Source organism: Drosophila ficusphila, unplaced genomic scaffold, assembly GCF_018152265.1.
Source record: "Drosophila ficusphila isolate 14025-0441.05 unplaced genomic scaffold, ASM1815226v1 contig_414, whole genome shotgun sequence".
In the NCBI taxonomy this organism is placed as follows: domain Eukaryota; kingdom Metazoa; phylum Arthropoda; class Insecta; order Diptera; family Drosophilidae; genus Drosophila; species Drosophila ficusphila.
The window spans coordinates 19,405,797-19,419,132 of record NW_025064328.1 but is presented as its reverse complement, the minus strand read 5'-3'; the positions used below and the strand labels follow the sequence as shown (position 1 = coordinate 19,419,132).

Sequence of the window (13,336 nt, the reverse complement as noted above, 5' to 3'; positions counted from 1 at the left end):
GGAGGAGGAACCTGGCTTAATTCCCCACTCTGCGGCAAAGCCAAAGCACTTAACACCGGAGGCCCAAATTGCTCGCCATGTGTTCGGGCTTAGGCCTCCAGGAAATTCATTAGGAAAAAGCTGTCCCGGGATCCGGCCCTTCCCTCCCCACGAGCATCATTAAATGTTAATTGAAATTTTAATTAAATATTTTCGACAATGACGCAGGAATACCGCAAATAGTCGAGGCTCCCCTGCCCCCCTGAATGTTTGCATATCATTTTGGCCAGTCATGCACAGCTGCTGATTAGTGAAAGCGACGGAGAGCAGATGGATTGGATGGCTTGGATTCTCCCGACAGGATTGTCGGTTCGAGCAACTTACCTCCCAAATGAGTCGGAAGTCCTGCTGCTCCACTCGCAGCAACTCGCAGGTCGTCTTCGTTACCACGGTGCTATCCCGCGGCAAGTCGTGCAACACGGACTCCCCGAATGTGGCACCCACGCCCAAGTTGCAAAGGGTGACGGCGCTCTGCAAATAAATAAATCCAGAACACCCAGTTAGACAGTGCTTAAGTTGTGGCCCAAGTGTGGTTCTATACCCACTAATCCTCAACTGTAGTGGAGTATACTGCACTTGAAGTGGTAAAGGAATTAATTCTTTTAACTATTCTTCTTAATAATTGTATTCTTAATCCACTGTGTTAGTTCATCATAATTCAGTTTCTTTTTACAATCTTAGAATTGATAAAAAGGTAAGTTGTTTAATACACCAAAATGTAATAAATAATTTTCCTAATTCGAATACTTCTCGAATTGAATAAATTTGAAGACCAAAATGTCTAGAACTTTCGGTTCCCTTAAATGTTGTTCTAAATCAGCACACTTTTGCAAGACTTTTATTTCGAAAACATACCAATTATTGAACTTTTATGTTTATGGGCCACTTTATTGGCAGTTTAAAAAGTTCAGGGACTTTGGGCGGGGTAATTCTATTTACCCTGAGTCACCATACTTAGAGTGTGGGAAAAAAATGATACTTCAGCTTACTTTCTGTTCAACCTATTTTTTTTAAGCAAAAGAAAATCGAAGTCTATAGCCCTAAATTCTGCGATAATATTTAAAAGGTAGTCTTCCTACACACTCAACTTAATAGACCACCTTTCCCATTGAATATGGTGAATTAAGTGACGAGTATCCCAAAGTCGAGTCCCCGGATTAGGAGCACGACCCTCGGTATCTGCGCAACTTAAACAGTCCACAGTGCCCTGACTGCTTGGCGCTTGTCTTTCTCTGGCTTCTTACACAATTAACGCAAATGGCCGCAATTTGCTTGTGGTGGCAGGGACAAACATTTGCTTAAAACTCGGTAACCACTTCATTTTCGCAGTCGGCGGGAAACCGCAGGCGAGGAGACATTAGAGCAGCCGAAAAGAAAGCGGCGAATGGGAAAAGGCGGAAGTGCAGCACTACTAGATGTCTCCGGAGCAATAAAGGCGGTTTGCAACTGTCCAACCACAACGTGGCAATGACATTTTCAATTACCCAGCCGCGTTTGCATCTGCGTTCTTCCTCTTGGCTTTCCCACCAGATTTTCTGGAGTTCTGGGCCCTGCTTCTTGGCTCTTGGAAGTTGGTTGAAGAAGCTCCATTTTCGAGAGCGGGAAGAACCAGCCCGAGAAGCCGGGAATCCGAGCCCGTCCGTGTAATTGGCTTAACAAGACTGCGACGACCGCAGAAATTGTTAAACTCGCATTAGCCGACATGTGTGCACAGTTATTACACCGCACAGAGACCATAAAGTATACTTTAATTAATTCCCGCTCCGTGTAATTACAGTTTCTGGCGTGCCAGCCACCTTTTCTTTTGGCCAACTCCGGCACTCGCAAATCTCATTCGCTTTTCTTGTTGATTTATTGCGGCTTTTGTTTTTTGACAAGCGTCAAAAAGAGTCTGCAGCGCCGACGCCCCACGCCCCTTCCGTGCCCACATTAAATTTGATTGCTTTCTAATTTATTGCAGCATTAAAAGTTGACCCACAGACACGGAACGAGGAAAAGCGGGAAAGGGAAAGAGAGAAGAAGTGAAAAGCGGGCAGCCGACTGAAATTTGTCCACCAGCATTTCCCTTTTGTAATTTCCTTAAGCCGGCGAGAACCGAATTGAATTTGCCGCCCAAACAATAATATTTGGAAAGCCCGACTTTGTCCGCTCGCCAGTTGGGAAAAGCAATTTGTAGGCGGTTGCCTGTGATGTAATTTTACGATTCGGACCCACAAATAAATTTAACAAGTGTAAAACAATACTCTGATTTCTATACCCTAAAACTCATTGGGCTACTGCGTTTTTTTAAATCTTTAACCAACTTCGACTATCATTGGCATGAATACTTCATGATTTCATTACATTAAACTGCTTTTAGTTTTTATAGTCCCACAACGAAATTTATGTTGTAAAATGCTTAAACATAAGTATTTTTTCCGCTAGAAGCCATATTTCACATTAAATAATATTAAGTAATATTTTCTTCTCGTTGAGGTTGAAAATAGTTTCCCCTCGACAGTTTTTTTTTTATGCTCGAGCTATAAAATTTGTGAGTGGTCGTAGCGGAAAACAAATGGTTAAATGAAGAGAAAACTCAATTGGGCATAACAAAAGTCTGAACAATCGTCTATTATCTTTCAGTTTGCGAGGTCTTGTTATTCATTCACAGTTTGCTAAATGGATTATTGATTATGGTACATAGTTTGACGTGAACACAGAATACCCCTTCACTCCACTAGTAGTGGGTGCTCAAATTACAGGAATCAACAGCTATCTGTTTTCTCGATAATCTCCGATTGACATCCAAGCTGATAGCAGAAGCTCAAATAATACAACGTTTCAGAAACAGAAACATTTTTATCGCTCTGCAGCGAGCACACAGCTATGGCCAACTTGTATCTACGGATTGGTTTTCGTATCTACAACCGACTGTGAGTAAGCACGTACATTTCTCTCGCCTCGTTTTCGCCACCGGATCTTTTACATAAATGTGGGGTTTGCAATGCAATGTTTTACCTTTGCATAATGTCGCGTTGATTGCTCCACGTTATACGTACAACTGCGACGAAATAGCATTTTCCCTCTTTGTCTCTCGCGATTCTCCCTCTCACTCACTCCCTCTGCCACTGGAATTCGGTTTTCAGTTTTCAGTTTTCTGATTCAGCTTTCGGATTTCGGACAGCCTGCCCGGCAGTTTAGCATATTCAAATTTGGCTGAGCGACATTTGAAAATATGAGCAACCCACAAAAAATACAAACACGTTACCCGGATTAAATGGAATTGTTGGCGTTTTTATTTTGTCTGCTGGCCGCTTTTGATTGCAGGTCGTGGACGTGAGGTCAAATAAGGGGCGACCTGCCACCAACTAAACCGAAAGGCAACGGCACGCGCTGCCGAAAGGGGGCCAACATTCCGGGTTCACCAGCCCGCAGTTGCCATTGATAAGCGATGCAGAAGCGTGTCACGACGGCCCAATTACGCATTCTTTTCGCGAATTCCCCCCGCGTGTGGAGTACATATATGTGCCGTGCCACTGAGATACCCACACTCGCATCCAGGGGCAGCTTTTCCGGCAGCCTCGAATTTATCAACCGCGCGGCGACGACTCGCAAAGCGAACTGAACTGAAATTGGAGTTGAAGCCCGCCAACTGACGCCAACTGACGGCGGCAGCAGCTGAGAAATCTGCGGAACAGGCAGCGACTTTGTTGCATGCACCCGACTCTTTTGTGCAACGCTGTTGCAAGTTGCTCGAGTGTGGCCGGCGGCAACCTGAGCGGCAACCTGAGCAGCAACAACGTAGAACGAACCGCAGGTAAATTGGAGCCTTTCCGCGATGACAGCTCAATTGACCGTGTCGGTCCCAAAAAGTGAATGTCGTTCGCAGACTGACAGCCGAAAATTCGGAATCATAACTGGAGCCCAAATTCGATTTGATTTATGGCGCTGAGATTGATTGGTCCGAGATTTATTTCCAACGAGCACAGCTCCATCTCTCGCATTCTGTTTGACTCCCAAAAGAGGGTAACCTCTCTTTGACTATTGAAGAAAACATTTTTCAATGGGTGAATAATAACGATTTTATCATAGAATCTATTTTGATTCAGAGGTGAATGAAATTCAAATTTGATGAATTCATATTAATTGTTTGATTCTTCGGACGCCTTTAAATTTTATTTTTTTCCAGTTTTTTTTATTTCTTTTAACCATTATGATAAAATCATTTAACTGAGTGATGTAAGTTTTTGCTTCCTTCAACCATTTATTATTTATTTCGCTCTGTATTTATTTATTTCGCATTCTTTTCACTATATTCGAACTTGTTGGTATATACATACAAAGTATTGAATAATTTAAATAATAAATATTTTTTTTTGTACCTTAACAACCACTCGAAATACTCATTTGTTTGCTCACCAGGGCGATTTACCAAACACACAATGCAAATAAAATGCATTCAGCTCAAAAGTTCTGTTCGAACTCAAGCAGCGTTTTCGGGCAATATACGAGTATACTGCTTATAATGTAATTTAAAAAGTTAAAGAATAAGTCTCACAAGTGGAAAGCAAATATGAAGTGCAGTAAGAGCATTTCAAATTTGATGTGCAACTGAAAAGGTTTTATTTCACAATTTGGCTGCGATGACAGCTTCTGCTGTCGTTTGATGCATGCAATTAATCCGCGAACAAAAAAAAGCTCCGGGCCAAGACCGTGGCCATGTCCATGTCCATGTCCATGTGCAACTCCGTGTCGGCGTACATGCGCGTATCCATATCCACATCGACATCCACATCCACATCCACATGCACATTCAGAGCCGTGGCGAAAGCGATAGTGGCAGTGAAACCTAAGCCCGATCCCTGGCCATGCGGCATGCACCTCCGGCATTGTTTTTGGCCAAATGTCCAGTATCCCAGGTCCATGTCGACTTTTTGTTCGCTGCCGCGCTTGAAAAACTTTTTACGCACATATGAGCACGCTTCCGTCCGTTGCAAGTTGCAGCTGGATTGGCTAGAAATGATGTTGCAGCTGCGGCGCTGCTGTTGTTGCAGCGACAGTTGCTGCTGCTGCACTCCGGAGTCCGGCCAATTCAGTTGGGCAAACAAGGATGTGGACTCAACTTTGGGCGCTGGCCGTGCGAATGACTTGCTTTGATGGTGCTCGGGCTAATGGAATTTCAGATGAGATGAGGCTGGATGCGAATCGAAAGTTTTCAGCCAAACAACCCGAGAAGCTGTCGCTTCAAGCCGCCGAAATACTTGGTTGTTCGGGTTGAACAACCTTGACACTTTTATTTCAGTTATGCTTTATGTTTCGTGGCTCTGCACTTGCTTTTGTTTTGGCTCGGCCACACTTGTTTCTTTCGGCTAGTAATTAAATTTATTTCGCCCTCCTACGGTGAAGGTAAAGAGCCAACATCCAGACCAAGTCAATGACTGCTCACAATGCTCCAAGAAATTGTTGCTCAAGCAGCGTGTAGCCGCAAGATACAAGTACCACATATCTCATCCGCAAACTGTTTGCTTTCATTGTTTTAGGTGTCCGAATAAATCACCTGACGCGTTTGTTTGTCTAAATAATTATGCTAATTAGGGCATCAGTTATTAATTGGAATAACTGCAGTTGTTTGTGGTTTTTAATCAGTCTGAGAGTTCATAAAAAAGGCTTCATTCGCCGAACGATGAGCTAATGATGGCGGTAAGGCGGGGGATATAATTAGTTTTATCAAATTGCATTTTATCTTCGCATTCGCACAACCGTTAAAGTCGCGCTCATTACGCCGCGATTTTACACGCCCTCAGTTCTCTCAGTTTTCCCAGTTTTCCCAGCTTTCGGCACCTGCCTCAATTTCCACGCGTTGCATGCGGCGGTGACGTTAGATAAACATTTCCCTACCTGCATAATTAAAAAGTTCACGGAATTTTATAAATCCAAAAGGGCATGAAAAACATTTTAAACTGCCGTCCCATTTCCTGCGTAAGAAGGCGACCCAAAAAGTCGATTTCTCGTTCAGAAATATTTAAAAGAAAGCTCGAAGTTTTAAATTTATGCATGTTGAAAAGAATGTTTGATTGCCTTAAATTCCTAACTTGTCCGCTGATGCTGGAAACTTTCGTTTGAATCTCATTCCCCACTTGCATGCAATTTAAGGTAATTTTATTCGTCCTAATAAGCTCGAAAGCAAGAACTATGCCTTGGAATGAATCAGTTTGCCGGAGAACATCTTGAGCGGAAACTTAAATCACTCAATCGAACAGCAAATAGGAAAAGTTTCTGAGGCGGAAAACACTTTCCCAGCAAAAAGAAATGGAAAAGGCTTTCTGTCTAGAAACTTTTACTAAATGCAAAGGAGAGATAAGAACTGTTTTCTTTAAGTGCTCAAAACTATTTTTTCGATAGGAATTTCCCCCTTGACAGCTTCTAACTGGATAAATTTGGAATGCTAATTTTTTTTTTTTTTTTAAACAATTTCGATATCTCGTTTTGTTGCTTTTGCACAGGATAGGTAATAGCAACCAAGTCCACAGAATTATTGATAACGAATGTTTATTATTAACGATAACAAGCTCGGTTGCCAACTATTCGTTTTATGAACAGAATAGAGTTAAGTGCTATCATTTTGTTTTATTTAAAGAGCGCACTTTATTTTTATCAACATGTTGAAGAGGAATCTTTGATAAGTTCCAAGGTTTAAAAATAAGTGCTGTTCCTTCTCCTTGAGAAGGCATTGACATTTGTTTTCGCTTGAGCATGCTTGTCTCATTATTTTTGCCCTATTACGTACTGTTTAATCAGGTAGAGCTCACGACAATTAGTCGACTCGTGTTGCATGCTTCGGCGCTATATTTTAATTTGGGGTTTCCACCGCCACGGTTGAGCAAGCCAACGTGTGGTATGCAAAGCATTAGAGCGTCTGGGAATATTAATAAACTTAGCTCAGCAGCTCGGAGGCAAGTCATTGACTTTATCAACATTATAAGTAGCCACAAGACAACCCGCTTTGCCCCGAATGCATTTGCGAACTTGCAATCTAATGTGAACAACATTTGTCTAAATGCATCTTGTCGGATACCAAATGAACAGCAAGCATATGATATTTATCAGATTTAAAATGGCTTTTCATTTAGCACTTAATGTCGAACTTGATATTTAATGTGGCTCTGACGAAATAGGTTAATCTCAACCATTGTTATAATACAGTGCACGACTTTCCTCACTTTTCGTGAAGGGATGTCAACTTTTGTTGTTGCTCTAAAATAAACAACGATACTTGAGTAATGTTGAGTATTATTGCATCTTTTTCTTTGTCTTAAGCAGTTATTACATTTTTATTAATATTGGAATAGTACCATAGGTCGCAATATAGACCTTATTCTCTTAAAAAGCCTTATTCCATTGAATTGAAGCACGAATGTTGTATTTAATAACTCATGGAGTTCGTTCTTGTCATTCATAACAAACTATGTAAACTAAACTCTATATCACTATCAAAGTATTTACAATGGTAACAGAAATGCAGATCAGATGCGCTCCAACCGGAGGTAGATGCCCCCCACTGTTCCCAGCACTAAGGACATGGGGGAGTAGGTCAGAGGGATCTCCGTCTGGTCGCACACGGACAGCTTGAACCTGCTGAGGATCTGGGCCAGGCCCACGCGGACCTGCATCTGGCCGAACCGCATTCCGATGCAGTTGCGCGGTCCGTCGCCGAAGGGCAGCCACTCCACGGAGTCGCGGGCGGCCACCTTGTCCGGCGAGAAGCGGTCCGGGTCGAAGGTCTCGGGGTCCGGGTACAGGTCCTCGTCGCGGTGGTAGGCGCAGGCGGGGATCACGACCTGGGTGCCCTTCTCGATCACGAACTCGGGGTGGCCGGGCACCACGTAGTCGTTGAGGGCCCGCCTCTCCAGTTGAGGCACCAGGGTGTACAGCCTTAGGGTTTCTGGAAGGCGGCATTAACTAGGTCAGATGTGTGCTCTTGGGTCAAGCAACCTTGTCACCCACCTGAGATAACCTGGTTCAGGTAGCCCATGGCCTTGATGGACTCGTAGGTCAGCTGGCCCTCGTGCTCCTCCAGCACCGACTGGATCTCGCTCCGCAGCTTGTCCTGGATGCCCTGGTTCTGGGCCAGCTCGTAGAGGCAGTAGCTCATGGTCGAGGAGGAGGTCTCGAAGCCGGCCACGTAGAAGACGAACACCTGGGCGGCCAGCTCGCCGATGTCCATGCCCTCGATCACCTCGCCGTTCTCCAGGGTGACGCTGCCCTTCTGCTTCAGCTCGATCAGCAGGTTCATGAAGTCGTTCCGCTTGAAGTTCTCCCGCTCCCGCAGCGCGATCGTGTCGTTCACCAGCCGCATGAAGAACTGGTGCACATCCTCGGGCACCATGCGCATGCGCAGCTTCTGGGCGAGGTCGGGGAAGCTGAAGGTGAACAGGGTCAGCAGGGCGCCGTGCCGCAGCTCGGTGAACACCTTCTGGCCCATGGTCCTGAAGTCGGACACCGGATGGCGCAGCGTGTTGCACTCGATGCCGAAGGCGCAGGTGCCGATCACGTCGGTGGTGAAGCGGGCCATCAGGTCCTTGATCTCCAGCACCGCTCCGTTCGGGGTGGCAGGCACCTGCTCCGTCATCACCTTGACGAACTCCTCGGACACCTTGATCACCGTGGGGAACATGTACTTCATCTTGCCCGAGGTGAAGGTGGGCGAGAGCCGCTGCCGCATGTCCCTCCACTTCTTGCCGTCCAAATTGAAGAGGTGCTGGGTGAGCGGGTCGTCACGCCCGTTGTGAAACTGGCCGCGGTCGGCGAAGTTCGAGAAGTCCTTGATCAGGATGTTCTTGGCCAGCTTGGGGTCCACGATAAAGGCGGCCGGCTTGTGCAGGAAGTAGAAGCCCACGAAGGGGTTGCCGCTCCGGCGGAACTTGTTGTAGTAGTCGTAGAAGATGTCGTGCATCACGCGGTTCTTCCGGAACCCGACCATGTTCCCGTACAGCGGGTGCGGGGCATCGTGGGCGATTCCCCGGCGCTTCCAGTAGTTGAAGTTGCGGTGGTAGAGGTACGCCAGCAGCGACGTGACCGCGATCACCAGGTAAATTAGAACCAGCATAGTTGACCACTCCCGATTTGCATTCGCCGTGCTCGACCTACGACGATTTACTGCCCACCGAAACAAATTCCTCCGCTTTTTATACGGATCGCGAGCCGGCATAAGCACGGAAAATACAAGCGTTCGTCGACAGCTATTGCTTCTGAGAACATCAGCGTGACTCCGCAAATAAGGAACTGGTTGTCATGATTACAGGCTTGGCCGATAAGGCCGGTCACTTTTACTGGGGAAGCCTACCAGGCCAAAAGTGTTCTAAGAGCGCCTCCCAAGAGATATTCAAACGTTCTCTTGGCGCTTCGCGATCAAAATATAAACAAGCGATAACGAGTTTGTTGTTAAACAAACCGCTCGCCTAAAAACTAATTCTCATCAGTTTTTATCAGTTAAAAAAAAAAAGGTAAACAATAACATAAAAGAAAGATTGCCTCGCCAAGCCGTATCTTACAAGTATATACTCTCTCATTTAAAGTGAAAAATACAAAACTTTAAGATTGTATACAGGCATTTGTTTTCAGCTTTATTTCAGCTATACGCTTTAGTGTGTATCATGTATCATGTACAGCATATACTAATCGATATCTCAAATTATAATGATTAAAGCAGGTTATGATTAAAGCAGGTAATACCAGCTAGCTCTAAAAAGAAGGAATTTGTTTGCTTAGAAACAAAGCGACTGACTGATATACCCATTAATCATATTCCCACCGATCGAGTATGTATGGCGTCGAAAGTTGAAGCAATCTGATGACTAAAACAATAGTACCTTTTTTAAGGGTACAACAATTGTTTTTACTGGTAGGCCTTAACTAGGTTTCAACCATTATACCGTCATAAAATCAATATGGCATATATTACATAAGTATCTATATGGCATTTACTTTAGAGAAATGTGGATGCGTTAATCTTAAGCGCTAATTGATTTTTTCACGTTCAATAATCGAGTTCAAATGCTTTGCACGTTTTACTGGCGATTAGGTGTGTATGATCTAATCATTTAGGCATTATTATTATTGTTAAAAATCATTGGTAGTGTAGTAGAAATGAAACGTTAAAGGCATAAGTTATAGTTGAAATTGTATTATCTAAAATACTATTATTAAGAAGTGCTCAGTACGTTTCTCAGCCCCTCAATTGTGGGCTCCGATTACGCCGTCGGTTAACCGCTCCGTGAGTTGCGACTTAAAGAGATTTAAGCCGATTGGGATGTGCATTTGTCGCGGGTAATCCCCATTTTCTTCCGGCGAGGAGAAGGGGGAACTCTAACGCGATTATGGCGGATTTACTTTCTAGAATTGTCGGAAGGGGGCGAAGGAGATGCGCCAGCAAAGCAATATTGACCTTGTGCATCACTTATCGCAAGTTACTTGAATTATTGGCATCGACTTGGGGTGGAGAGAGTCCTTGTCGAGGAGGGTCCTTGCCTGTCATTGTCTTTTAGTGTCTTTCTGTGCGAGTGCCTCAGTGGCTTACATGTGCAACTGACACTCCTGATTCCCGCACTTGTCCCGGGAGTCCGGGCTGCAGTGTGCCGTGAAAAAGTGAGCAACGGATTCAATTTTCCCGTCGCTCACACTTTAAGTCCTCTGGCTTGACCTTGGGGTGGGCAGCCTCGGCCCACATGTGTCACATTCCTCTCACGCTGACTGGCACTAAGACGGGAAACAAAAATAATGCAGGCGAGGCGCTCTCGGCATAATGAAGTACACAAAAAGCGAGAAAGAAAGCGCCGAGGAGACGGACGAGGAGAAGGAACTGGATTGCCTCCTCTGACTGCACTTATGCGCTAAATAAAAATGCAAATCTAAATGCAGCCAAGAGCGGGCAAGGGCCGGGAAGCCAGCGAACACAAAGAAACCCCACGCCGTCGGCGCACAATGCGGATTCTTGAGGAACGCTCTCGAGGGCTCTCTAAGTCGGCATCTGACGCAGTTGCTGGATTGCAGTTGTTGGATGCTAGATGCTAGATGTTGGTTGTTGGCTGCCGTCTCCGGGGAGACAGCTTGGCTAATTGCAGATGCGCCTCAGCTCGGGAACTGCTTGTAAACAGTCGGCTAATTGTTTGCTCTGCAGAGGTGTTGGGCTCCGAGCACAGAGCTCTTTCAAATGCAAATGCCAGCGGAATCGTCGGCTGAGTCGGCTGAGTCGGGGTACTCCACTCCAATCCCCGATCTCCTCGGGCCACAAACTACATGTGCGACAACGTGCGCCCTGAATAAATTAGTTTTATTTGCGTCTGGATGGCGGCAATCCAAACAAATCGAGATGCGAAGACGAGCTCGTGCATTTCCTGTGGGGTGACAGAATGATGTTGCGTCTGCGTATTATGTAAATCACAATAAGAAGCCAAATCGGAAAATGGGAGGGGAAGGGGAAGGGCAAGCTGGAAGGAGGCTGGGAAAATCCCTAACATCAATACAGAAACACACAGGAAAATACGGGGGAAGCGCTCCAGGCAAAACACAACCTTTTGCACCGCAATCATCGGAGCACTGATGATAAATTATAATAGGCTTTAAGCTTCTCGAGAGGGCTTATGGGAGAATGGGACCGCGCTGAACAGCAATTAAAGCGGGCATAATTAGCTGACAGGACCCCATTTTGTCAGGGATGACAATGGCGAATTCCTCGGTGGGATTTTTCAATCACAATCGAATCTGGAGGGAGCGGCAGAGCCGTCAGGCTGATTGAATTTCTGGGCTGACATATTCGAGCCGTGATTGTCTGGCGGGTGGCAGCTGCCGCTCCGTATTGATTCGATGCTGATTGTGTGCCAAGGGCCTTGTCTCGGCACCGCCGTCTTCGGCGGAAGCCATAAAAAGCAGCCTGCTCCGATGCAGTGACAAGTGCTGGGTCAATGTGTCAGAAGAGAGAGCCCGACTTCGCTGTCCATCAGGCGGGATGACACAAACTGTCGCTCCAACCGGTGGCCAGGTTGCAAAGTGTGACTTGTGTCGCTGCAACTGGAGCGTGGCAGCTGAGGCTGCCGAGCTTCGCCTTTATAGGAGGCGATAAACCGCTCGCCCGAAAGCGCCGCGAATGTGTTTCATGTGCCGAATGGCACCACGTGGCGTATACGCACTTTAAACCGAAATTGCCTGTTGTGCCGTGAATACAGAAGCAGAGCCAAGAGCAGCCGGGCCCAAGGGGCGGCACAGCTTTGGCCAAATAAATGACAAAGCCATTTGTAATGAAATATTAAAGCCGGCAATAAAAAGAAGGGCTGAGGGAGCCACAGCGGGAAATGGGCCGGAAAACATCAGCATAATACTTATTCATTATGCTGCTGGTCTAGGCTAACGCGTGGGTGTACTCATATTCTGGGTCCGAGTCGTCGTGGGAGGAGCGCCTCACAAATTTTATTGGACACACAGCCCATAAACATGTTGCGGATCGGGCATTAGGAACGTGGAGCAGATGGCCCCGAAGGCAGGGGGAAAATCGATATTCATATGTGCGAAGATCCAGGGAAAGCTGCAAAGCCATTGCACTTTTGAACGATTCAGATGGCAAAATTAAAATGGATTCAATTTAACGTGTCGAAAATCAATTATTCAAATGAAGCCACACTCACGCATCAAGTTAAATTTCCACTCGAGCGAAAACAAAGCGTGTTTTCCAAAGCAAACTAAATGGTTCTGCCTCCCGATTTGGCAAATCTAGTTTGGCCCACAGCTGAAAACAAAAATTTAACTAGATGTATAAGATGGAAACAGCAAATCACGATTGCCCTTTATGGGCATGCCGAGAAATGAGGAAGGAGTGCGATTGTGAATAAAAACCTTTTGAAGTTGTCACTGCTGGAGTGGCTGTTGACTCGGCTTTTACTGCCAACGGGTCGCAGTCTTGGCTTTCCCTTTCCCTTTGCCGCCCTCCGAACCGCAAGCCCCGAAGAGACCCGCTTTTGCCACCGAATTGTAAATTGGGCAAAACGCATGCCGAGCAAACTTTCCCGTGGCTGGCGGTAGGGAAAAAAGTCGATAAGAACATTGTTTAACTCAATTCCGCACGCGAATCCGAACGCAACCCGATTTTTGATAAAAAACGAAGGAAAAAGCGAAAAGGCAACAGAACAGTCGAATCTCACCCCTTGGCAATCAAATTGAAAATTCTCCATTGTGCAAATATTGATTTTGCTCGCTGCATAAAGTTTTATGCGCCGAAAAAGAGATTCCGCCGAGCAGAGCGAGGGAAACTCGCTTTCTAATTTTCACT

The 13,336-nt window shown here is 45.7% G+C and overlaps 2 protein-coding genes across 4 annotated transcripts in view; both read right to left on the bottom strand.

The window, feature by feature from the left end:
* The window catches only part of LOC108094288 (rap guanine nucleotide exchange factor 4), a 43,450-nt gene that overhangs the window by 15,671 nt on the left and 14,443 nt on the right, over positions 1–13,336 (bottom strand). For 2 of the 3 annotated variants that reach the window (XM_017194783.2, XM_017194786.1), the window contains one exon: positions 364–510. In XM_017194783.2, the coding sequence (XP_017050272.1) occupies positions 364–510 (147 nt within the window). Of the gene's footprint in view, positions 1–363; positions 511–3,036; positions 3,227–13,336 lie in introns of those variants that run through there. The other variant, XM_017194785.1, reaches the window with a different exon arrangement.
* LOC108094289 (cytochrome P450 6a2) lies at positions 7,297–9,124 on the bottom strand. The gene is made up of 2 exons (XM_017194787.2): positions 8,023–9,124; positions 7,297–7,960 (listed from the first exon to the last, which is right to left on the bottom strand). The coding sequence occupies exons 1-2, from the start codon at positions 9,122–9,124 to the stop codon at positions 7,542–7,544; spliced, it is 1,521 nt and encodes a 506-aa protein (XP_017050276.1). The 3' UTR covers positions 7,297–7,541.

Coding starts and splice junctions, on each gene's coding strand:
- LOC108094289 (XM_017194787.2), bottom strand. CDS start 9,124: ATGCTGGTTCTAATTTACCTGGTGATCGCGGTCACGTCGCTGCTGGCG. Junction 7,961..8,022: donor CCTGAACCAGGTTATCTCAG/GTGGGTGACAAG, acceptor GCCGCCTTCCAG/AAACCCTAAGGCTGTACACC.